Genomic DNA, 24,925 nt, shown 5'->3' with positions numbered 1-24,925 from the left:
GGGACTAGAAGACTAGTCCGGATAAAGGGAAAGATGAACGGAGAAAAGTACAGAGATCCTTGATGAAAACTGCAACAAACTGCAGCAAACACTCAAACTGGACAGTTTTATCTCCATCTCTTCATTCAAAGACTCAATCATGGACACTCTTACTGACAGTTGTGGCTGCTTTGCGTGATGTATTGTTGTCTCTACCTTCTAGTCCTTTGTGCTGTTGTCTGTGGCCAATAATGTTTGTACCATTTTTTGTGCTGCTACCGTGTGCAGCTGCCATGTTGTGTTGCTACCATGTTGTTGTTATGTTGTGTTGCTACCATGTTGTTGTTATGTTGTGTTGCTGCCATGCTATGTTGTCGTCTTAGGTCTCTCTTTATGTAGTGTTGTGTTGTCTCTCTTGTCGTGATGTTTTGTCCTATATTTTTATTGATTTATTTTAAATGTTTAATCCCAGCCCCCGTCCCTGCAGAAGGCCTTCTGGTAGGCCCTCATTATAAAGAACAATTTGTTCTTAACTGACTTGCCTAGTTAAATAAAGGTTAAGTAACTGCCTTGTTCAGGTGTATAACGACAGATTCTTTCCTGGTCAGCTCGGGGATTCGATGCAGCAACCTTTCTGTAACTGGCCCAACGCTCTAACCACTAGGCTACCTGCCGCCCCCTCTAACCACTAGGCTACCTGCCGCCCCAGTATCCACCACTGTGTTGATAAGTGTGCAACACATTTCTACTCAAGCTCTCCCTGGTAAACTGCCATTGACACTATAATTGAATCATGTAACACTGGCAAATACCTGATATATTCGCCAACTTATTCAAGGAGGGAAATCTCTTATTCAAAACGAGTAAAGACAGATTAGAGCAGAGGCGTCTGGTTCACATGCTAGCACAGTACTCATCAAGGCTATGTTTATTGAATCTCAAAATAACAATGCACGCACACTGCAGAAAAATAGCTTACAAAAATCACATTAACAATTCAGATAAAAAAGTACTTAATGAATGTATGTTCACATACATTCAGTAGGCCGACCTACATTCACTGTGCATTGAAATGTTTCTATATATATTTATGTTCTAATACATGTTTCAGCTGACGTACACTGAGTGGACAAAACATTAGGAACACCTTCCTGATATTGAGTTGCCCCCCCCTTTAGCCCTCAGAACAGCTTAAAATCTTTGTGCATGGACTCTACAAAGTGTCGAAAGTGTTCTACAGGGATGCTGGCCCATTTTACACTTTAGCAGACGCTCTTATGTAGAGCGAATTGAGATAAGTGCCTTGATCAAGGGCACATCGACAGATTTTTCCCCCGAGTCTGCTAGGGGATTCAAACCAGTGACCTTTCAGTTACTGGCCCAATGCTCTTAAGTGCCAGGCTACCTACAGTACCACCCTATGCTTCTCCCAGTTGTTCTCAAGTTGGTTGGATGTCCTTTGGGTGATGGGCCATTGTTGATACACACGGGAAACTGTTGAGCCTGAAAAACCCAGCAGCGTTGCACTTCTTGACACAAACTGGTGCGCCTGGAATGTTATGGGCGGTAGGCGTTATGGGCGGGAACTAGGGGGGCTGGCCTGCCCTTACCTACGTCCTTGACCGTCTAATAAAATATATAAATATTGAACATTTATTTGACCAAGACGCGCGCCGACAATAAGAGGCATCAATCTCAGATAAAGCATTCGAGCGAGCGAAAAAGCGTCCCTCTGTCTCTGTAAATGATGCTGTCTGGACAAAAGGAGTATGGCATGTAGTACTTTTTCCTGCCAGATAGCATCAGATACATGGTCTACACCTCAGGAAACAGAGGGGCGCTGTTTCTCTCTCTAGTTTCAGCACAGAGGATTAGGGGAAGCGAGAGGGCTCACTCTCGCCAAAATATATCCTGAATTAACCCAATGCGTTTCTATGGGTATGATATGCAGACCTAAACTTGTAGCCTACATTCCCGCCTTTGGGACGACTCACATTGTTAGGACGGAGACATCAGCATCTCGTCATTATATATGTTTATCTCTGGTTTCAGCCTACTTGTGAATTAGAAAGGAAAGTTAGGGGTGCACGGTGCACTGTTCAGATGCTGGCTTCCCCTAAAGTAATTGATGTTTTACCAACATTATAGAATTACTCCTGTCTAAATAAAATAATTCAAAATACTTTACCAGAGAGCTTAACTTAGCCACAGAGCATCATAAGCGGCAGGTAGCCTATGGCAATAGGCTTAGCTGATTATTGAGTTGTGGCTGCCAGTGGAAAACATCTAAAATGTGTGAAGCGAATGTGTCTTCGAGACTAATTTAAAATGATGCAACAAGAAGAAGATATGGGCATCTCTCTCCAGAATGCAGTCTCTCTCCAGAATGCATGCTCTCAGCCCTCCAGAATGTTCCCTCTGCTGTCTCCTGGCAATTCTTGCACTTTCATTGTTTCTTTGTTGTGAATTGTGTGCTCTTCGATTGTTTGTTTTGTTCCATTCTCCATCATATATGTAGCCAGTAGGCATAGTAGATGTACCGTTCATCCCGTCATGTGGTTATATTCATATTAATGCATGTATTCCAGTCATTTACCGTTCTCCTTCCCGGAGTGGAAACGTTATTTGCAGAGTTCACAACCTGATACACTTGTGAGAAACAACAAGTACCGGTTTATTTTTCTATCCAACTGAGAGAACAAAGAGCATGTATGTGGTTTCTCTGTCCTGATAACGTTGAGTCATAGCTCAAGTCAAGACAGAGAGGCTGAGTAGAGAGATTCATGAGAACCTGCACTTTCATCAGGATGTTTTACTGTTTTTATTTGTCTTTTATTTTGTCGCTTTAGAACTATGATTTTATTGTTTTTATTTGTCGGCTTTAGGCCTATGATTTTATTGTTATTATTTGTCGGCTTTAGGCCTATGATTTGACTGTTTTTATTTGTCGGCTTTAGGCCTATGTATTTTACTGTGTTAAGGTATTCTTAACGTTTTGTATACTCAGTGTATGTTTATACAGTAAAATCATGAAATCAGTTTCTCTAGGTCTGATCCATAGAGGAGAGATGGAGGTGGGTTAGTCCTGGGGGGTGTCTAGGGTCTCCAGCGTCAGCCACAGCCCCCCCTCGGCCCTGAGCACCAGCTGGGGTAGCCTCCTCACCTCCACCCCCCCAGGGGTCAAACGGAACCTCCTCAAGGTCAGCGCCACCACCACACGCAGCTCCGCCATGGCAAACTTCTGACCTATACAGTTCCTATAGCACAGAATGATCGGTGACGGTTAATACTGGTCTCCGGATCTGTTTGGACTGTCATGTCAGCACAAACGCATCAGGGAACAGGTTATAAACATTAGGCTGTGTTATACCTGGGCTGTGATGACGATGTGTATAAAGATCATGTAAATTAGAATCCATACCTAGGTCCTGAAGAGAAGGGTATGAAGGCATGGGATGAACGGTCCTTTGAGTTCTCAGGGTCAAAGCGCATGGGGTTGTAGACCTGGAGAGGAGAAGAGTGAAATGCCATCAGCCTAAAGTGAGCCTGTCAGCGGTACTGTAAGAGGATATTAGGAGCTCGTCAGAGCCCTGAGTGTAGATGTTGTAAACTGTACTAACGTCTGGGTCAGGCCAGATCTCAGGGTTGTGATGGGTCCCATAGATGCTCACCAGACAGATGCTACCTGAGGTAGCAAAAAGACATTAGACAAAAGACATTAGTATTAGCAATACACATGCTCCGCCCACCTGAGGATCTGTCTCGTTCAGCCATCTATTTCCTGTGTTTACGTTGCCTTTCCGTTTAGTCTATAAGAACGCTAAAGCTTCGTCGGGGATTTAACGCATTGTCTCCACACGTACACTACCAGTCAAAGGTTTGGTCACACCTACTCATTACAGGGTTTTCCCTCTTTTCTTATTTGAGCTGTTCTTGCCATAAAAAGGACTTGGTCTTTTACCAAATAGGGCTATCTTCTGTATACCACCCCTACCTTGTTACAACAACTGATTGGCTCAAACGCATTAAGGAAAGGAATTCCACAAATTCACTTTTAACAAGGCACACCTGTTAATTGAAATGCATTCCAGGTGACTACCTCATGAAGCTGGTTGAGAGAATGCCAAGCGTGTGCAAAAAAAAACAGTCATCAAGGCAAAGGGGGGCTACTTTGAAGAAACTCAAATATAAAATATATTTTTTATTTATTTAACACTTTTTTGGTTACTACATGATTCCACATGTGTTATTTCAAAATGTTGATGTCTTCACTATTCTACAATGTAGAAAATAGTAAAAATAAAGAAAAACCCTTGATTGAGTAGGTCTGTTCAAACTTTTGACTGGTAGTGTATGTCATAAGAAAGAGATTACATTTTTCGTGGAATTTATAAAAAATTTACAATTTAATATAGTTGAAATGTTTACAAATTAGATCCGCTGAAATGAAAGCATCTTCGGAAAATGAACACTCGTATTGTTTAAGTAAAGCATGTTTAGATAGGTGTAATCTAGACCCAAGAGTGTTGATTTCTAATCAGAGTGTATACTGCTAATGACACGTTTGTTGAATTATGCAAGAGAACGTGACAACAACAGTAATTCATGAGGTAGACAGAGCAGGTAGGGTAGACAGAGCAGGTAGGGTAGACAGAGCAGGTAGGGTAGACAGAGCAGGTAGGGTAGGTAGGGTAAACAGAGCAGGTAGGGTAGACAGAGCAGGTAGGGTAGGTAGGGTAGACAGAGCAGGTAGGGTAGACAGAGCAGGTAGGGTAGGTATGGTAGACAGAGCAGGTAGGGTTGGTAGGGTAGACAGAGCAGGTAGGGTAAACAGAGCAGGTAGGGTAGACAGAGTAGGTAGGGTAGACAGAGCAGGTAGGGTAGGTAGGGTAGACAGAGCAGGTAGGGTAGACAGAGCAGGTAGGGTAGGTAGGGTAAACAGAGCAGGTAGGGTAGACAGAGCAGGTATGGTAGGTAGGGTAGAAAGAGCAGGTAGGGTAGGTAGGGTAGACAGAGAGGGTAGGGTAGACAGAGCAGGTAGGGTAGGGTAAACAGAGCATGTAGGGTAGACAGAGCAGGTATGGTGGGTAGGGTAGACAGAGCAGGTAGGGTAGGTAGGGTAGACAGAGCAGGTAGGGTAAACAGAGCTGGTAGGGTAGACAGAACAGGTAGGGTAGACAGAACAGGTAGGGTAGACAGAACAGGTAGGGTAGACAGAGCAGGTAGGGAAGACAGAGCAGGTAGGGTAGGTAGGGTAGACAGAGCAGGTAGGATAGGTAGGGTAGACAGAGCAGGTAGGGTAGGTAGGGTAGACAGAGCAGGTAGGGTAGACAGAGCAGGTAGGGTAGGTAGGGTAGACAGAGCAGGTAGGGTAGACAGAGCAGGTAGGGTAGGTAGGGTAGACAGAGCAGGTAGAGTAGGTAGGGTAGACAGAGCAGGTAGGATAGACAGAGCAGGTAGAGTAGGTAGGGTAGACAGAGCAGGTAGGGTAGGTAGGGTAGACAGAGCAGGTAGGGTAGACAGAGCAGGTAGGGTTGGTAGGGTAGACAGAGCAGGTAGGGTAGACAGAGCAGGTAGGGTAGGTAGGGTAGACAGAGCAGGTAGGGTAAACAGAGCAGGTAGGGTAGGTAGGGTAGACAGAGCAGGTAGGGTAGACAGAGCAGGTAGGGTAGGTAGGGTAAACAGAGCAGGTAGGGTAGACAGAGCAGGTAGGGTAGACAGAGCAGGTAGGGTAGACAGAGCAGGTAGGGTAGGTAGGGTAGACAGAGCAGGTAGGGTAGACAGAGCAGGTAGGGTTGGTAGGGTAGACAGAGCAGGTAGGGTAAACAGAGCAGGTAGGGTAGACAGAGCAGGTAGGGTAGGTAGGGTAGACAGAGAAGGTAGGGTAGACAGAGCAGGTAGGGTAGGTAGGGTAAACAGAGCATGTAGGGTAGACAGAGCAGGTAGGGTGGGTAGGGTAGACAGAGCAGGTAGAGTAGGTAGGGTAGACAGAGCAGGTAGGGTAGGTAGGGTAGACAGAGCAGGTAGGGTAGGTAGGGTAGACAGAGCAGGTAGGATAGGTAGGGTAGGTAGGGTAGGTAGGGTAGACAGAGCAGGTAGGGTGGGTAGGGTAGACAGAGCAGGTAGGGTAGGTAGGGTAGACAGAGCAGGTAGGGTAGGTAGGGTAGACAGAGCAGGTAGGGTGGACAGAGCAGGTAGGGTAGACAGAGCAGGTAGGGCAGGTAGGGTGGACAGAGCAGGTAGGGTAGACAGAGCAGGTAGGGCAGGTAGGGTGGACAGAGCAGGTAGGGTAGACAGAGCAGGTAGGGTAGACAGAGCAGGTAGGGTAGACAGAGCAGGTAGGGCAGGTAGGGTAGACAGAGCAGGTAGGGTAGACAGAGCAGGTAGGGCAGGTAGGGTGGACAGAGCAGGTAGGGTAGACAGAGCAGGTAGGGTAGACAGAGCAGGTAGGGTAGACAGAGCAGGTAGGGTAGACAGAGCAGGTAGGGTAGACAGAGCAGGTAGGGCAGGTAGGGTGGACAGAGCAGGTAGGGTGGACAGAGCAGGTAGGGTAGACAGAGCAGGTAGGGTAGACAGAGCAGGTAGGGTAGACAGAGCAGGTAGGGTAACAGAGAAAGTGTTTGGTGGTTGTAGCCCTGTTCCTCCCCTTTATGTTAATGTATTTAAATATGCAAATATGCCCACATACACCCTGTGGTATGACCCATTCACCTGCCCTCGCCCTGTGGTATGACCCGTCCCCCTGCCCTCACCCTGTGGTATGACCCGTCCCCCTGCCCTCACCCTGTGGTATGACCCGTCCCCCTTCCCTCACCATGTGGTATGACCCATCCCCTTCCCTTCACCCTGTGGTATGACCCATCCCCTTCCCCTCACCCTGTGGTATGACCCGTCCCCCTGCCCTCACCCTGTGGTATGACCCATCCCCTTCCCCTCACCCTGTGGTATGACCCATCCCCTTCCCCTCACCCTGTGGTATGACCCATCCCCTTCCCCTCACCCTGTGGTATGACCCATCCCCTTCCCTTCACCCTGTGGTATGACCCATCCCCTTACCATGTGGTATGACCCATCCCCCTCCCTCTGTGGTATGACCCATCCCCTTCCCCTCACCCTGTGGTATGACCCATCCCCTTCCCCTCACCATGTGGTATGACCCATCCCCTTCCCCTCACCCTGTGGTATGACCCATCCCCTTCCCTTCACCCTGTGGTATGACCCATCCCCTTCCCCTCACCCTGTGGTATGACCCATCCCCTTCCCCTCACCCTGTGGTATGACCCATCCCCTTCCCCTCACCCTGTGGTATGACCCGTCCCCCTGCCCTCACCCTGTGGTATGACCCATCCCCTTCCCCTCACCCTGTGGTATGACCCGTCCCCCTGCCCTCACCCTGTGGTATCACCCATCCCCTTCCCCTCACCCTGTGGTATGACCCATCCCCTTCCCTTCACCCTGTGGTATGACCCATCCCCTTCCCCTCACCCTGTGGTATGACCCGTCCACCTGGCACCGTGATGTCCTTAGTGTATCGTCTGGTGACAGCAGACACGGGGGAGTGCAGTCTCAGAGACTCTTTGATACACATGGTGGTGAAGGGGAGGCTGCTCAGGTCCTCCCTGTAGAAACACAACATACCAGTCACTCTTTTATGGATCATTCACACATACAGAAAGGACTGGTCTGTTTTGAGAGTCTTGGACTACAGAGATACCAGACTCCTCTTAGTAAAGTGGTATCCTCTCTGTGGTTTTGAGAGTCTTGGCCTACAGAGATAACAGACTCCTCTTAGTAAAGTGGTATCATCTCCTTGTATCATCTCCTGTAAAGAACTAGACAGATGAGAACACATTCCTGCCATGTTGAGATGAAGGACATTTACATTATTACAAATTTGCCCTATTTGGGAAAAGCCTGTGGTATGACCCGTTCCCCTCCCCTCACCTTGTGGTATGACCCGTTCCCCTCCCCTCACCTTGTGGTATAACCCGTTCCCCTCCCCTCACCCTGTGGTATAACCCGTTCCCCTCCCTTCACCCTGTGGTATGACCCGTTCCCCTCCCCTTACCTTGTGGTATGACCCGTTCCCCTCCCCTCACCTTGTGGTATGACCCGTTCCCCTCCCCTCCCCTCACCTTGTGGTATAACCCGTTCCCCTCCCCTCCCCTCACCTTGTGGTATAACCCGTTCCCCTCCCCTCGCCCTGTGGTATAACCCATCCCCCTCCCCTCTCCCTGTGGTATAACCCGTTCCCCTCCCCTCACCCTGTGGTATAACCCGTTCCCCTCCCCTCACCCTGTGGTATAACCCGTTCCCCTCCCCTCACCCTGTGGTATAACCCGTCCCCCCCCTCTCCCTGTGGTATAACCCGTTCCCCTCCCCTCACCCTGTGGTATAACCCGTCCCCCTCCCCTCACCTTGTGGTATAACCCGTCCCCCTCCCCTCTCCCTGTGGTATAACCCGTTCCCCTCCCCTCACCCTGTGGTATAGCCCGTCCCCCTCCCCTCACCCTGTGGTATAACCCGTCCCCCTCCTCTCACCCTGTGGTATAGCCCGTCCCCCTCCCCTCACCCTGTGCTATAACCCGTTCCCCTCCCCTCACCCTGTGCTATAACCCGTGCCCCTCCCCTCACCCTGTGGTATAACCCGTTCCCCTCCCCCTGACAGAAACAAAGACAGACAGGCATGCAGACAGACAGACAGACGGACAGACAGACAGACAGGTGCTGACCAGTTTAAGTCCTCTGTCTTTCGGTCTTGTAGCAGGTCGTTGACCTCGGCTCTACAGCGGTCCTGGTAGTCCTGATGCTGAGACAGGTTATACAGAACCCAGCTGATCCCGCTGGCCGTGGTGTCATGACCTGAGAGAGAATAACGTCTCAAATCAAGTGGTTTATGATAGGATATACTGCCAGGTTAAATACAGTAGTTTATGATAGGATATACTGCCCGTGTAAATACAGTAGTTTATGTTAGGATATACTGCCAGGGTAAATACAGTAGTTTATGATAGGATATACTGCCCGTGTAAATACAGTAGTTTATGATAGGATATACTGCAAGGTTATATACAGTAGTTTATGATAGGATATACTGCCAGGTTAAATACAGTAGTTTATGACAGGATATACTGCCAGGTTATATACAGTAGTTTATGATAGGATATACTGCCAGGTTAAATACAGTAGTTTATGATAGGATATACTGCCAGGTTAAATACAGTAGTTTATGATAGGATATACTGCCCGTGTAAATACAGTAGTTTATGATAGGATATACTGCAAGGTTATATACAGTAGTTTATGATAGGATATACTGCCAGGTTAAATACAGTAGTTTATGACAGGATATACTGCCAGGTTATATACAGTAGTTTATGATAGGATATACTGCCAGGTTAAATACAGTAGTTTATGATAGGATATACTGCCAGGTTAAATACAGTAGTTTATGATAGGATATACTGCCAGGTTAAATACAGTAGTTTATGATAGGATATACTGCCAGGTTAAATACAGTAGTTTATGATAGGATATACTGCCAGGTTAAATACAGTAGTTTATGATAGGATATACTGCCAGGTTATATACAGTAGTTTATGATAGGATATACTGCCAGGTTAAATACAGTAGTTTATGATAGGATATACTGCCCGTGTAAATACAGTAGTTTATGATAGGATATACTGCCAGGGTAAATACAGTAGTTGTGATAGGATATACTGCCAGGTTAAATACAGTAGTTTATGATAGGATATACTGCCAGGGTAAATACAGTAGTTTATGATAGGATATACTGCCAGGTTAAATACAGTAGTTGTAATAGGATATACTGCCAGGGTAAATACAGTAGTTGTGATAGGATATACTGCCAGGTTATATACAGTAGTTGTGATAGGATATACTGCCAGGGTAAATACAGTAGTTTATGATAGGATATACTGCCAGGTTAAATACAGTAGTTTATGATAGGATATACTGCCAGGGTAAATACAGTATTTCATGACAGGATATACTGCCAGGTTAAATACAGTAGTTCATGACAGGATATACTGCCAGGTTAAATACAGTAGTTTATGTTAGGATATACTGCCAGGTTAAATACAGTAGTTTATGATAGGATATACTGCCAGGGTAAATACAGTAGTTGTAATAGGATATACTGCCAAGGTAAATACAGTATTTGTGATAGGATATACTGCCAGGTTAAATACAGTAGTAAAGGATAGGGTGGATCTAAACACTCGAGGATCACCTCCAAACATGAAAGTGTCTGCCTCTGCTTTTATCTCCTCATCTGTGAGACCATGGCCTTCCTCATCCTTTGACAGCAGTAACAAATCAATGAAGTCTGCTACTCTTTTCCTCTTCTCCTCCCCTCCTGTGTTGTCAGTGTGGCTCTCTGGCTCCCCCTTGTGGAGAAGCTGGGCTCTGCGCTCCTGGACAACAGTCCTGGTGAACCTGTGTATAGGGTTGTAAGAATTTGAGTAACTTTCTGAAAATTCCCAAGTATTCCAGAAATCCTGTTTGGAGGAATCTTGGATTTCCAGCTTCCAGGAATCTTCCAAAAGGAATTTCAGGAAAACCTCAGAATTTCAGGGAAATCTTCAGCCAATTCCTACCTGTGTACTACACTGCAGGCCTGTTTGAAGCGTTGTCCCTCTGGGGACCTCCAGTACAGCCAGTCCCAGTGGTGCAGGATACGTCCTCTCCGCTCGATCACCAAGGTGCTCAGCTCAAAAATGGCTGCTATGTACTCACTGGAGCTCCTGGACGAAAGGAGCCATCAGACATTAGAGTTAGATAGAGGAGGAGGGTAGAGGGGAGTATGGAGACAGGGTTAGATAGAGGAGGAGGGTAGAGGAGGATAGAGACAGAGATAGATAGAGGAGGAGGGTAGAGGGGAGTATGGAGACAGAGATAGATAGAGGAGGAGGGTAGAGGAGGATAGAGACAGAGATAGATAGAGGAGGAGGGTAGAGGGGAGGATAGAGACAGAGATAGACAGAGTTAGATAGAGGAGGAGGGTAGAGGGGAGGATAGAAACAGAGTTAGATAGAGGAGGAGGGTAGAGGGGAGGATAGAAACAGAGTTAGATAGAGGAGGAGGGTAGAGGGGAGGATAGAAACAGAGTTAGATAGAGGAGGAGGGTAGAGGAGGATAGAGACAGAGTTAGACAGAGGAGGAGGGTAGAGGGGAGGATAGAGACAGAGATAGATAGAGGAGGAGGGTAGAGGGGAGGATAGAGACAGAGATAGATAGAGGAGGAGGGTAGAAGGGAGGATAGAGACAGAGATAGATAGAGGAGGAGGGTAGAGGGGAGGATAGAGACAGAGATAGATAGAGGAGGAGGGTAGAGGGGAGGATAGAGACAGAGATAGATAGAGGAGGAGGGTAGAGGGGAGGATAGAGACAGAGATAGATAGAGGAGGAGGGTAGAGGGGAGGATAGAGACAGAGATAGATAGAGGAAGAGGGTAGAGGAGGATAGAGACAGAGATAGATAGAGGAGGAGGGTAGAGGGGAGGATAGGGACAGAGTTAGATAGAGGAGGAGGGTAGAGGGGAGGATAGAGACAGAGTTAGATAGAGGAGGAGGGTAGAGGGGAGGATAGAGACAGAGTTAGATAGAGGAGGAGGGTAGAGGGGAGGATAGAGACAGAGATAGATAGAGGAGTAGGGTAGAGACAGAGATAGATAGAGGAGGGTAGAGGGGAGGATAGAGACAGAGTTAGATAGAGGAGGGTAGAGGGGAGGATAGAGACAGAGATAGATAGAGGAGGAGGGTAGAGGGGAGGATAGAGACAGAGATAGATAGAGGAGGGTAGAGGGGAGGATAGAGACAGAGTTAGATAGAGGAGGAGGGTAGAGGGGAGGATAGAGACAGAGATAGATAGAGGAGGGTAGAGGGGAGGATAGAGACAGAGTTAGATAGAGGAGGAGGGTAGAGGGGAGGATAGAGACAGAGATAGATAGAGGAGGAGGGTAGAGGGGAGGATAGAGACAGAGATAGATAGAGGAGGAGGGTAGAGGGGAGGATAGAGACAGAGATAGATAGAGGAGGAGGGTAGAGACAGAGATAGATAGAGGAGGAGGGTAGAGGGGAGGATAGAGACAGAGATAGATAGAGGAGGAGGGTAGAGGGGAGGATAGAGACAGAGATAGATAGAGGAGGGTAGAGGGGAGGATAGAGACAGAGATAGATAGAGGAGGAGGGTAGAGGAGAGGAGGATAGTCATATTAACAGACTACTCAATGCTTCTGTATCAGTCATATTAAACAGACTACTCACTACTCCTGTATCAGTCATATTAAATATAGACTACTCACTACTTCTGTATCAGTCATATTAAATATAGACTACTCACTGCTTCTGTATCAGTCATATTAAACATAGACTGCTTCTGTATCAGTCATATTAAATATAGACTACTCACTACTCCTGTATCAGTCATATTAAACATAGACTACTCCTGTATCAGTCATATTAAACATAGACTACTCACTACTCCTGTATCAGTCATATTAAATATAGACTACTCACTACTTCTGTATCAGTCATATTAAATATAGACTACTCACTACTTCTGTATCAGTCATATTAAACATAGACTACTCACTACTTCTGTATCAGTCATATTAAACAGACTACTCACTACTCCTGTATCAGTCATATTAAATATAGACTACTCACTACTTCTGTATCAGTCATATTAAATATAGACTACTCACTGCTTCTGTATCAGTCATATTAAATATAGACTACTCACTACTTCTGTATCAGTCATATTAAATATAGACTACTCACTACTCCTGTATCAGTCATATTAAACATAGACTACTCACTACTCCTGTATCAGTCATATTAAACAGACTACTCACTGCTTCTGTATCAGTCATATTAAACAGACTACTCACTACTCCTGTATCAGTCATATTAAATATAGACTACTCACTGCTTCTGTATCAGTCATATTACATATAGACTACTCACTACTCCTGTATCAGTCATATTAAACATAGACTACTCACTCCTGGCAGTTGCTGTTGTGGCTGAAGGTACATCTGAGCAGACTGTCCAGAGTCATCAGGCTGATGTGACTGAACATGTCCTGGTGGCTCTCTCCCTCGGCCACCAGGCGGCGCCACTTAGACTGACGCCAACCAACAGGGGAGTGACCATAGAGTTAGAGGAGTCATCTTTGTATCTGTCCCATTAAGGTGTCTGTGACAGCACGGGCAGCGTCACTGTAGCTATCTCCATTTTGAAGTAGTCCATTTTCTTATTTCTTAGTGTTTTTAAAAAAGCATAAAGCTAATATTGGTGATTTACAGCCACCTGCAGTGCTGGAGTCCTGAATCATATCTTGTGTCATTCATTTATTGTGGCCACTAGATGGCAGTGATATAGCTTAAAGCCATTTACAAACAATGCAACCAGGTGACAATGCTCTGATATTTGGCTGATCACTTAGAACTAATAGGAATCCCCACCAAGTTCACTTCTTTAAAATGGTGGAATCCCTCAATGGCAGTGTACATGCTAAAACAGGTTATGTCCATGATGAGTCCTCCAACTAACTCTATATGGGAGACATTTTTGTTGCCTACCTCACCACACTACCTCTTACATTCTTACACCAGGTGAGGCTGGTGGGAGGAGCTATAGGAGGACGGGCTCATTGTATTGGCTGGAATGGAATCGACATAGCTCCTTCCACCAGCCGCCTCTGTCTGACACACTGTATCAATGAATAAGTTTAAAAACAATAATTTGCTCTCACAAATTGCAAAAGCGTAGACATGTAAACGTTCCTAAATGTCCCTTTTTTGGAACTGTCAAAGGTTCTCCACTCATGTAGAAGTGTTTAGAAACATGTTCTATTCTTATATACAACAAAAGTGACCACAAAATGATACAATATATTATTTACCATTCATTTCTATTGGGCACAAAATAATCTGAAACCCAACCAAAAGAAAAAAGCAAATGCATCCAACTCATTTGATGTAGTCATTGCGTGTTATGAATACGGGACCAAATACGTCACTTTTTACTAGTTTGCTCCCCTAAAATGGGAGGACTATGTACAAAAACTGCTGTAATTTCTAAACGCTTCACCCGATATGGATCCAAAGTGTTCAAGTATAGAGCCAAAAGAAGTAAAAATGCTTCGCTATCACAATACTTACACAAGGCAGTTTAAAAACAGAGAAGCTGCTGCTGCAAAAAAAGAACTTGTAAACTATACACCTTGTTTCTCTAACATATTTAACGTTACCGGACAAATGAGTTTACTTGATTGCTACTCAAATGAACCCATGTAATCGCGGCTGTTGCGCCATAGACTCACATGCATGATATCGGAGAAGTGGTTGAACCCACGTAATGGCTGCTGTTGCTCCATAGACTCACATGCATGATGTCGGAGAAGTGGTTGAACCCACGTAATGGCTGCTGTTGCTCCATAGACTCACATGCATGATATCGGAGAAGTGGTTGAACCCACGTAATGGCTGCTGTTGCTCCATAGACTCACATGCATGATGTCGGAGAAGTGGTTGAACCCACGTAATGGCTGCTGTTGCTCCATAGACTCACATGCATGATATCGGAGAAGTGGTTGAACCCACGTAATGGCTGCTGTTGCTCCATAGACTCACATGCATGATATCGGAGAAGTGGTTGAACCCACGCAATGGCTGCTGTTGCTCCATAGACTCACATGCATGACGTCGGAGGAGTGGTTGAAGATCTTCACATAGTTCTTGAGGATGTCGAAATGGAATGCAGGAGTGAGTAGACGTCTACGACGAGACCAGTCCTCTCCGTTACTCAGGAGAAGACTCTGTCCTGTATGACAATATTACTGTAACTGTGACCAGGATAGACAGTCTGAAAGTACTGTATATAGTATAGGAAATATTACTGTAACTTTGACTAGGATAGAGGATCCTATAGTACTGTATATATTACAGGAAATTATACTGTAACTGTCACTAGGACAGAGGGTCTGAGAGTACTGTATATAGTATAGAAAATATTACTGTAACTTTGACTAGGACAGAGGATCTGAAAGTACTGTATATGGTATAGGACATATTACTGTAACTGTCACAAGGACAGAGGATCTGAAAGTACTGTATATGGTATAGGACATATTACTGTGACTGTGAGAGAGGATTTGATTTGAGAGTGTATTGTATAGTCCTGGGTAAAGTAAATGAAAGGTGTTCATGTTTTGTACTTACCCAGCCATGGTCTCAAGAACCCATAGAACAGCTCATCTTTGACTGTGATGGAAGCTGCAAGGATGGACAAATGGTGAAGGCAAGTCAGAAAAATAGTCACTGTAGGTCTACTTGCTAGGGAGAAAAGCCGACAGCATGGCAGCAGGAAGTAGGGGTGCAGAGGGCGCGGCAGCACCACCTGGTGGTGAGATGGTAAAACCATGCAAGGGAGTTATTTTTTCCACAAGTCTTTTTCTCATGACAAATTAACTAAACTGTAAACACACTGGCTAGCTAGCACACTAGATCCAGGTAGCACAATGGACAACCAAATGTTTAGACCTATCTTCTCTGTCTAAACCGACAAACACTTAAGCCTAATTGAGATGTGAGGTAGCCTACCTAATTTGCTAAATGAAGGCCTGCAAGAGTCAATTGAGCCACAACTCGCGCTCCCGATACAAGTGTGTTTTTCCTCATCGACATCACTGTTCACACTAGCAACCTGTTCTCAATGACAAACTAGCAGTTAGGGGGGTTATAACCTGTTCTCAATGACACACTGGCAGTTAAGGGGGTTATAACCTGTTGTAAATGATAAACTAGCAGTTAGGGAGGCTATAACCTATTCTAAATGGCACACTAGCAGTTAGGGGGGTTATAACCTATTCTAAATGACACACTAGCAGTTAGGGGGGTTATAACCTATTCTAAATGACACACTAGCAGTTAGGGGGGTTATAACCTATTCTAAATGACACACTAGCAGTTAGGGGGGTTATAACCTATTCTAAATGACACACTAGCAGTTAGGGGGGGGGGGGGGGGTTACAGCCTATTCTAAATGACACAATAGCAGTTAGGGGGGGTTATACCCTATTCTAAATGACACACTAGCAGTTAGGGGGGTTATAACCTATTCTAAATGACACACTAGCAGTTAGGGGGGTTATAACCTATTCTAAATGACACACTAGCAGTTAGGGGGGTTATAACCTATTCTACATGACACACTAGCAGTTAGGGGGATTATAACCTATTCTAAATGACAATCTAGCAGTTAGGGGGGTTATAACCTATTCTAAATGACACACTAACAGTTAGGGGGTTATAACCTATTCTAAATGACACACTAGCAGTTAGGGGGGGTTATAGCCTATTCTAAATGACACACTAACAGTTAGACGGGTTATAACCTGTTCTAAATGACACACTGGCAGTTAGGGGGGTTATAACCTATTCTAAATTACACACTAGCTGTTAGGGGGGGGGTTATAACCTGTTCTAAATGACACACTAACAGTTAAGGGGGTTATAACCTGTTCTAAATGACACCCTAGCAGTTAGGGGGGTTATAACCTTTTCTAAATGATACACTAGCAGTTAGGGGGGTTATAACCTATTCTAAATGAGACACTAGCAGTTAGGGGGGTTGGTACGTTCCCCAGTTTCTGTGTTGTGGGTGTGTTTGTATGTGTGTTTCAGGATGGCTTCCTGAAATTCTAAGCAGCTGTTTGGTTGGCCCCATTGATGATTGGAGCTCTGACCCCACCCTCTCATCAGGAGATACAGCTGTCTGCAATTACCGACTCCTTCTGCAGCTTTAAAAGCCAGTGTTCCTTTGTTAGGAAAAGAGAGCTTCTTGGTATGTCCTGTGTTTCATTGTTGTTAGGGGAGTTATAACCTATTCCAGTTAGGGGGGGGTTATAACCTGTTCTAAATGACACACTGGGCGTTAGGGGGGTTATAACCTGTTCTAAATGACACACTAGCAGTTAGGGGGGTTATAACCTGTTCTAAATGACACACTAGCAGTTAGGGGGGTTATAACCTGTTCTAAATGACACACTAGCAGTTAGGGGGTTATAACCTGTTCTAAATGACACACTAGCAGTTAGGGGGGTTATAACCTGTTCTAAATGACACACTAGCAGTTAGGGGGGTTATAACCTGTTCTAAATGACACACTAGCAGTTAGGGGGGTTATAACCTGTTCTAAATGACACACTAGCAGTTAGTAAAAAAGCCAAAACTAGACGAGATGCATATTTTATTCCAAAACTTGAGCTCGTGATTGGAACACACATTTCCCTACTTTAATCAATCAGTACATTTTGAATGTGTGATAAGGCTGTCGTGATTTGGCAAAAAAATGTAGCTTGTCTTGTTTGTGTATCCCATCAGTGTGTTTTTGTAGGCGGTCATGTCTGTAGGCCTAATGGGAGCTTGGGTGAGTAGGACGGGTGTGTGTATGGGAGCGATCAGCACCCCCCTTACTCAAAACATGTTGCCGCGGCTACGACAGACAGCCTATTAGTCTATGGGCCAGTGGAAAAATGGATCCACTTTATAGTGGCAAAACTTTGATGGTATTCAAGCTCCTGATCAAATTCATGTATAACCGCTCCAAAAAAAATAGTTTTTCACACATTTATATATCTTGTTGAATGTGAGTCTAAAATGTTTGAAGGCTGATTAAAGAATGTTGAAGAGAAGTTGGAACGTTCACATGCTCATTGAAAATGACTGTATCAAACAGCAATGGATCCTCCTATTGGATGGATGTTAGGTTAAAAACCAAGGGATTGGTCCATTTTTGTCTGTTGTATCTGATGATTTAGCTCGACTGATTCACCATTGAAATAACAGTGTTTCAAATAGCAGAACACAATACTTGTTTTAGGGAAGTTGGTCATGGAAATAAGTTGAAGAGATCCAGATCTGTTGTTTTTATAGTTGTCACAATACTCTGTTGTATATTAATAACCAGCATGCTAACATGAAATGTGTGATCTATATCACAATACTCTGTTGTATATTAATACCCAGCATGCTAACATGAAATGTGTGATCTGTAAGATATCACAATACTCTGTTGTATATTAATACCCAGCATGCTAACATGAAAGGTGTGATCTGTAAGATATCACAATACTCTGTTGTATATTAATACCCAGCATGCTAACATGAAATGTGTGATCTGTAAATATTACCCACAGACATGGACCTTACTGAAAATCGTTGTTAGACTTTGTCACCCCAAAGTAGACAAATATGTGAAATGTGGGCCTCTGGACTAAATGAAGTGGTGTTCTGTATACAGGGCACACTGTTCATTAGGGCACACAAGTAAAAACGTTTTGAAACATTTAGCAATGGGAAATGAAAATTAGCACTTCTTATTGGACAATTCCAGTTAGTCCCTCCCCGGTTTCAGTTGGTTTTCTTCAGTTTGGTGCCCTAATGAACAGGACCCAGGAGGGAAAGATTTATGTACCTGGTGCCAGCAGCAGAGGCTTGATGTAGTCAGGGTGGAAGAGTCGTACCAGGGAGTAGAAGGGGCCCAGAAACCAGGAGCAGGAGTGGCTGTAGGTTCTTACCAGCTGATCTACCGCCTGCAGGCCCTCCTCCGTGCTCCGCATCTACACACACACACACACACACACACACACACACACACACACACACACACACACACACACACACACACACACACACACACACACACACACACACACACACACACACACACACACACACGTAGGTAGAAACACGCATGCATGCGCACACGCAGACACACACACACACACATTTTGTTTATAATATATGAAAGATAAAGATAGTATATTTCATGAGGGTAACAAAGAAAGGCCTACAGTGAAGGCAACATTAGGGAGGCTGGGGGGGGGGGTTCCTCCAGCATTGGGAAATTTGAAGGTAATGTTTCATGCTGTACTATTGCTGAAACCAAACTTCCGTGTGCAATATCCAGTTCCGGGTGTCACAAAAAACACACTGCTGAAACAACCGCAGGACTGATACAAAGCTACTCCTTCATAACCACAGGCTGGGAGAGAGTGGTGTGGAATGAGTTGCCAGTAAAGACTTTAGAAGGAGATGTATTGTACTGTAAAGGGCAGGACGACTGCAGTTGTAAAAGTCTGACTTTAGTTTTCAGTGTTGACAACTAGAGTTGTAAAGACTGACTTTAGTTTTCAGTGTTGACAACTAGAGTTGTAAAAGACTGACTTTAGTTTTCAGTGTTGACAACTAGAGTTGTAAAGACTGACTTTAGTTTTCAGTGTTGACAACTAGAGTTGTAAAAGACTGACTTTAGTTTTCAGTGTTGACAACTAGAGTTGTAAAGACTGACTTTAGTTTTCAGTGTTGACAACTAGAGTTGTAAAAGTCTGACTTTAGTTTTCAGTGTTGACAACTAGAGTTGTAAAGACTGACTCGTTTTCAGTGTTGACAACTAGAGTTGTAAAAGACTGACTTTAGTTTTCAGTGTTGACAACTAGAGTTGTAAAAGACTGACTAGTTTTCCGTGTTGACAACTAGAGTTGTAAAGACTGACTCGTTTTCAGTGTTGACAACTAGAGTTGTAAAAGACTGACTAGTTTTCCGTGTTGACAACTAGAGTTGTAAAGACTGACTAGTTTTCAGTGTTTGTGGTGGAAGGGACACTTACAGTAGCTTACACTTCTGAACCACAGGAATAACCTTTTCCTGTAAACAAAGCACTGTTGCTTAACAGTCAGCTTCACTAGTCTAATACAAAATGGTGGTCACTGAGACTTAAAACATCCACTGAATTCACAAAAAAAATATTTTCCCTGGAGCAACAAACGTTTAAACTAATTAGCTTTAAACTAATGTCAATTTTTTTTCAGCTCAACATGCAGGTTGTAGTGTAGGGGTCCAATCAATTCCATCCATTAATTCAGTCTGTGTGTACACACACACACACACACACACACACACACACACACACACACACACACACACACACACACACACACACACACACACACACACACACACACACACACACACACACACACACACACACACACACACACACACACAGAGAGAGAGTGTGTTTTCTCACCTCTCCTAGGTGTCCCATTAGCCAGTTTTGTGTGGGGGGCTTACTGAAGCACCGGAGACGTCTGGTGAACTGAGCATGGCTCCACAGCAGACAGACAACACGGAGGGACAGGAGGAGGAGGACAACCAGAGCCGAGAGCTGGAGGAGAACAAAGAGGGAGCAGAGAGGAGACAGGAGACGACCCAGACCCAGGAGTCCATCTAGCAGACAATCCAGCACTGCATCAATAACAGCCATCCTGTATAGAAACAACACCATCAACCTTAAATCAAATAAAGCTATTCTATTCTACTCTATTCTACTGTTTTCTATTCTACTCTACTCTACTCTTTTCTATTCTACTCTATTCTACTGTTTTCTTTTCTACTCTATTCTACTGTTTTCTATTCTACTCTATTCTACTGTTTTCTATTCTACTCTATTCTACTGTTTTCTATTCTACTCTACTGTTTTCTACTGTACTCTATTCTACTGTTTTCTATTCTACTGTTTTCTATTCTACTCTATTCTACTGTTTTCTTTTCTATTCTACTGTTTTCTATTCTACTCTATTCTACTGTTTCCTATTCTACTCTACTGTTTTCTACTCTACTCTATTCTACTGTTTTCTACTCTACTCTATTCTACTGTTTTCTATTCTACTCTATTCTACTGTTTTCTATTCTACTCTACTGTTTTCTATTCTACTCTACTGTTTTCTATTCTACTCTACTGTTTTCTATTCTACTCTACTGTTTTCTATTCTACTCTACTGTTTTCTATTCTACTCTACTGTTTTCTATTCTACTCTACTGTTTTCTATTCTACTCTATTATACTCTATTATACTCTATTCTACTCTACTCTATTCTACTGCTTTATATTCTATTCTACTCTGCTCTATTCTACTGTTTTCTATTATACTCTACTGTATTCTACTGTTTTCTATTCTACTCTGCTCTATTCTACTGTTTTCTATTCTACTCTGCTCTATTCTACTCTATTCTACTGTTTTCTATTTTACTCTACTGTTTTCTATTATACTCTATTCTACTCTATTCTACTGTTTTCTACTCTAGTCTAATCCATCCTCTATGATAGAGAGTAGAGACACAACAAGGGTTGAGAACACATAGAAAGACGTGCCGCTTGGTCGACAGAAACAGCAGCTCTCCAACACGATGTATCTCAACTGATGTAGTACTGTGCTCATAGAATCACTTGAATCGGTGAATAACAATATATCCTAAACCAACGTAGTACTCTCGGTATGATGGCTTTTCTCGCGTCAACACATAAAGACGGACATCTATAGTAGTCCTAATTATAGCTGGTAGTCTGCTCACACAGATACTTGCCTTTCTTAGAAGATCTGACTGGCTTGTTTTAGTTCCTCTCGTGCTCTGAGACAGTCTCACCCCAGCACCCGTTCAACATCTTTTTATCTTAACCTCTAACACCACAGACTGACTCAACAGACAACAGGAACTGACAACAGGAACCTACATGCTCTAACCCCATGGGCCCTGGTCAAAAGTAGTGCACTATAAAGGGAATAGGGTGTCATTTGGGAGACAGGCCTGGAAAGCAGAGAACCACTGTCACCATGTGGGTGTTGATATTTTAATGGATGTGTTGCACTGTATGGTTACATTATACAGTTACATTGCATACTGTAGGCATGTAGGCTATTGTTTTACCACTGGCCTCCTTAAAACTACAACTCCCATATAGCCTACTCTGTGATTCTCCACTGCTCTCCCACACTAGAGGAGGTTTACCTTCAAGCTACCCGACTGGTCATTCTGACCCCAGAGGCATCATTTTTATCATAGCCCAAATGTGGTTTATTCAATTCTTCCAATGTTTCATGACTTTTGCCAATCAACTTGTTCTTAACAAAACTGAATAATTGTTTCATGTTTTTGTATCAATATGGACTTTAAAAAAAAAATCGCTTTGGGGTCATCTTAATTCCATTTATAGTAATTTCATGAATATAAACTTTATTTCAATCTCGGTTTCTCTGGATGTCATGTCCGCTCTTCCCTCCAGGCTCCCCAGCATTACGCATTCCAGCCACCATCATCACGAACACCTGCCCGGGGGCCCGCCAACGATGGAACCGGGGATGTAAGCAAGCGCTCCGGGCTGTCACGCCCTAGCTGGCTCGAGAGGTTTCTTACCACGGTTGGCTCGGAAGGCGCCCATCCCACGCCAGTCCTTAGCCGGATCGTCAGGTTTTTACGCCCAGCCGGCTCGTCGCTACGCCTCCACGGGTGTTGTCGTCCCCCCCGCCGCCGCCGCCAGAATTCGCCCCTTCACGTGGACGCGCACACACTCAATTCTTTATTGTTGCGACTTGCTTGCTAGTTGAGATTTCTGCTCTTCACTCCGTTGTCAGTTCAGCCTACATTTCACTGATCTTAGTAGCAGAAAGCATGTTTTATTTGTTTCCTTCAAGGCAGCTGTCAATGATAATGTTAGGCTGCGTTTCATACGAGGCACAAGTAATGTCTGCGGTTTTCGGTTTGGCTATTTGTTTTTAAGTTTATTAGTCTATAAATCTCTTTGCCACAATTCGTCATCTCGCCCATGTCTTATTTGACTAGTAGTTCTAAAATGTTTATTGCTTGCCTACATTTTACTCCCTCTGTTTAATATAACACATACTTTGATGAATTTCGGTAGCCTATCCTGACTGAAGTTTGTTCTGTAGAAAGCGTTTGACTGTGTGCCACAGAAAGTATGACTGGTGACAAAATTAAGTTAATTACGGGGTGGGATTTTGGAAAGGCCATTTATATTCTTTGTAGCTGTTTACATACCACCACAGTCAGAGGCTGGCACTAAGATAGCAGTAGCCGGAGACTTTAATGCAGGGAAACTTATATCAGTTTTACCAAATTTCTGTCAGCATGTTAAATGTGCAACCAGAGGGAAAAGAACTGGACCACCTATACTCAACACACAGAGATGCATACAAAGCTCTCCCTCGCCCTCCATTTGGCAAATCTGACCATAATTCCATCCTCCTGATTCCTGCTTACAAGCAAAAATTAAAGCAGGAAGCACCAGTGACTGGATCAATAAAAAAGTGGTCAGATGAGGCAGATGCTAAGAAACAGGACTGTTTTGAGAGCAGACTGGAATATGTTCCAGGATTCCTCCGATGGCATTGAGGAGTACACCACATGTCATTGGCTTCATCAATAAGTGCATCGATGACGTCGTCCCCACAGTGACCGTACGTACATACCACAACCAGAGGCCATGGATTACAGGCAGCATCCGCACTGAGCTAAAGGCTAGAGCTTCCGCTTTCAAGGAGCGGGACTCAAACCCGGGAGCTTATAAGAAATCCTGCTATGCCCCCCGATGAACCATCAAACAGGCAAAGCGCCAATACAGGACTAAGATCCAGTCATACTACACCGGCTCTGATGCTCATCGGATGTGGCAGGTCCTGCAAACCATTACAGACTACAAAGGGAAGCACAGCCGAGAGCTGCCCAGTGACACGAGCCTACCAGATGAGCTAAACTACTTCTATGCTCGCTTCGAGGCAAATAACACTGAAACACGGATGAGAGAACTAGCTGTACCAAAAGACTGTGTGATCACACTCTCCGCAGCCAATGTGAGTAAGACCTTTAGACAGGTCAACATTCACAAGGCCGCAGGGCCAGACGGTTTACCAGGATGTGTACTGCGAGCATGGGCTGACCAAATAGCAAGTGTCTTTGCTGACATTTTCAACCTCTCCCTGTCCGAGTCTGTAATACCAACATGTTTTAAGCAGACCACCATAGTGCCTGTGCCCAAGAACACTAAGGTAACCTGCCTAAATGACAACCGACCCGTAGCACTCACTTCTAGCCATGAAGTGCTTTGAAAGGCTGGTCATGGCTCACATCAGCACCATCATCCCAGAAACCCTAGCCCCACTCCAATTTTTATACCGCCCCAACTGATCCACAGATGATGCAGTCTCTATTGCACTCCACACTGCCATTTCCCACCTGGACAAAAGGAACACCTATGTGAGAATGCTATTCATTGACTACAGCTCAGCGTTCAACACCATAGTGTCCTCAAAGCTCATCACTAAGCTAAGGACCCTGGGACTCAACACCTCCCTCTGCAACTGGATCCTGGACTTCCTGATGGGCCGCCTCCAGGTGGTGAGGGTAGGTAACAACACATCCGCCACACTGATCCTCAACACAGGGGCCCCTCAGGGGTGTGTGCTCAGACCCCTCTTGTACTCCCTGTTCACTCATGACTGCACGGCCAGGCACGAGTCCAACACCATCATTAAATTTGTAGATAACACAACAGTGGTAGGCCTGATTACCGACAACGACGAGACAGCCTATAGGGAGGAGGTCAGAGACCTGGCCGTGTGGTGCCAGGACAACAACCTCTCCCTCAACGTGATCAAGACAATGGAGATGATTGTGGACTACAGGAAAAGGAGGGCTGAACAGGCCACGATTCACATCGACGGGGCTGTAGTGGAGCAGGTAGAGTTTCAAGCTCCTTGCTGTCAACATCATCAACAAACGATCATGGTCCAAACACACCAAGACAGCTGTAAAGAGGGCCCAACAAAGGCTCTTCCCCCTCAGGAGACTGAAAAGATTTGGCATGGGTCCTCAGATCCTCAAAAAGTTCTACAGCTGCACCATCGAGAGCATCCTGACTGGTTGCATCACTGCCTGGTATGGCAACTGCTCGGCCTCCGACCGCAAAGGCATTACAGAGGGTTGTCAAAGACTCCAGCTACCCTAGTCATAGACCGTTCTCTCTTCTACCGCACAGCAAGCGGTACTGGAGTGCCAGCTC

General features: G+C 44.8%; 1 protein-coding gene across 1 annotated transcript; it reads right to left on the bottom strand.

Moving 5' to 3' along the window:
* Positions 1 to 867: 867 nt before the first annotated feature.
* LOC129864476 (cytochrome P450 4F3) lies at positions 868 to 22,047 on the bottom strand. Its single transcript, XM_055936974.1, has 13 exons — positions 21,436 to 22,047; positions 20,100 to 20,337; positions 18,486 to 18,630; positions 15,230 to 15,283; positions 14,704 to 14,831; positions 13,010 to 13,131; positions 10,602 to 10,748; positions 10,235 to 10,440; positions 8,712 to 8,841; positions 7,465 to 7,598; positions 3,600 to 3,664; positions 3,401 to 3,483; positions 868 to 3,236 (listed from the first exon to the last, which is right to left on the bottom strand). Exons 2-13 carry the CDS (start codon positions 20,334 to 20,336, stop codon positions 3,059 to 3,061), a joined length of 1,629 nt encoding a protein of 542 aa, XP_055792949.1. The 5' UTR covers position 20,337; positions 21,436 to 22,047; the 3' UTR covers positions 868 to 3,058.
* Positions 22,048 to 24,925: the final 2,878 nt, after the last annotated feature.

Source organism: Salvelinus fontinalis, chromosome 1 (genome assembly GCF_029448725.1).
Source record: "Salvelinus fontinalis isolate EN_2023a chromosome 1, ASM2944872v1, whole genome shotgun sequence".
Taxonomy (NCBI): Eukaryota; Metazoa; Chordata; class Actinopteri; order Salmoniformes; family Salmonidae; genus Salvelinus; species Salvelinus fontinalis.
The sequence above is the reverse complement of the archived record's forward strand: the minus strand, read 5'-3'. Positions and strand labels throughout refer to the sequence as shown.

What these genes read in the sequence shown, in the direction of transcription:
- LOC129864476 (XM_055936974.1), bottom strand. Translation starts at nt 20,336, where the DNA reads ATGGCTGTTATTGATGCAGTGCTGGATTGTCTGCTAGATGGACTCCTG. An exon ending in CACAACAGCAACTGCCAGGA is followed by an intron (nt 10,749 to 13,009) that starts GTGAGTAGTCTA and finishes CCTTTCGTCCAG; the next exon opens with GAGCTCCAGTGAGTACATAG. An exon ending in GCCTGCAGTGTAGTACACAG is followed by an intron (nt 10,441 to 10,601) that starts GTAGGAATTGGC and finishes CCCTATACACAG; the next exon opens with GTTCACCAGGACTGTTGTCC.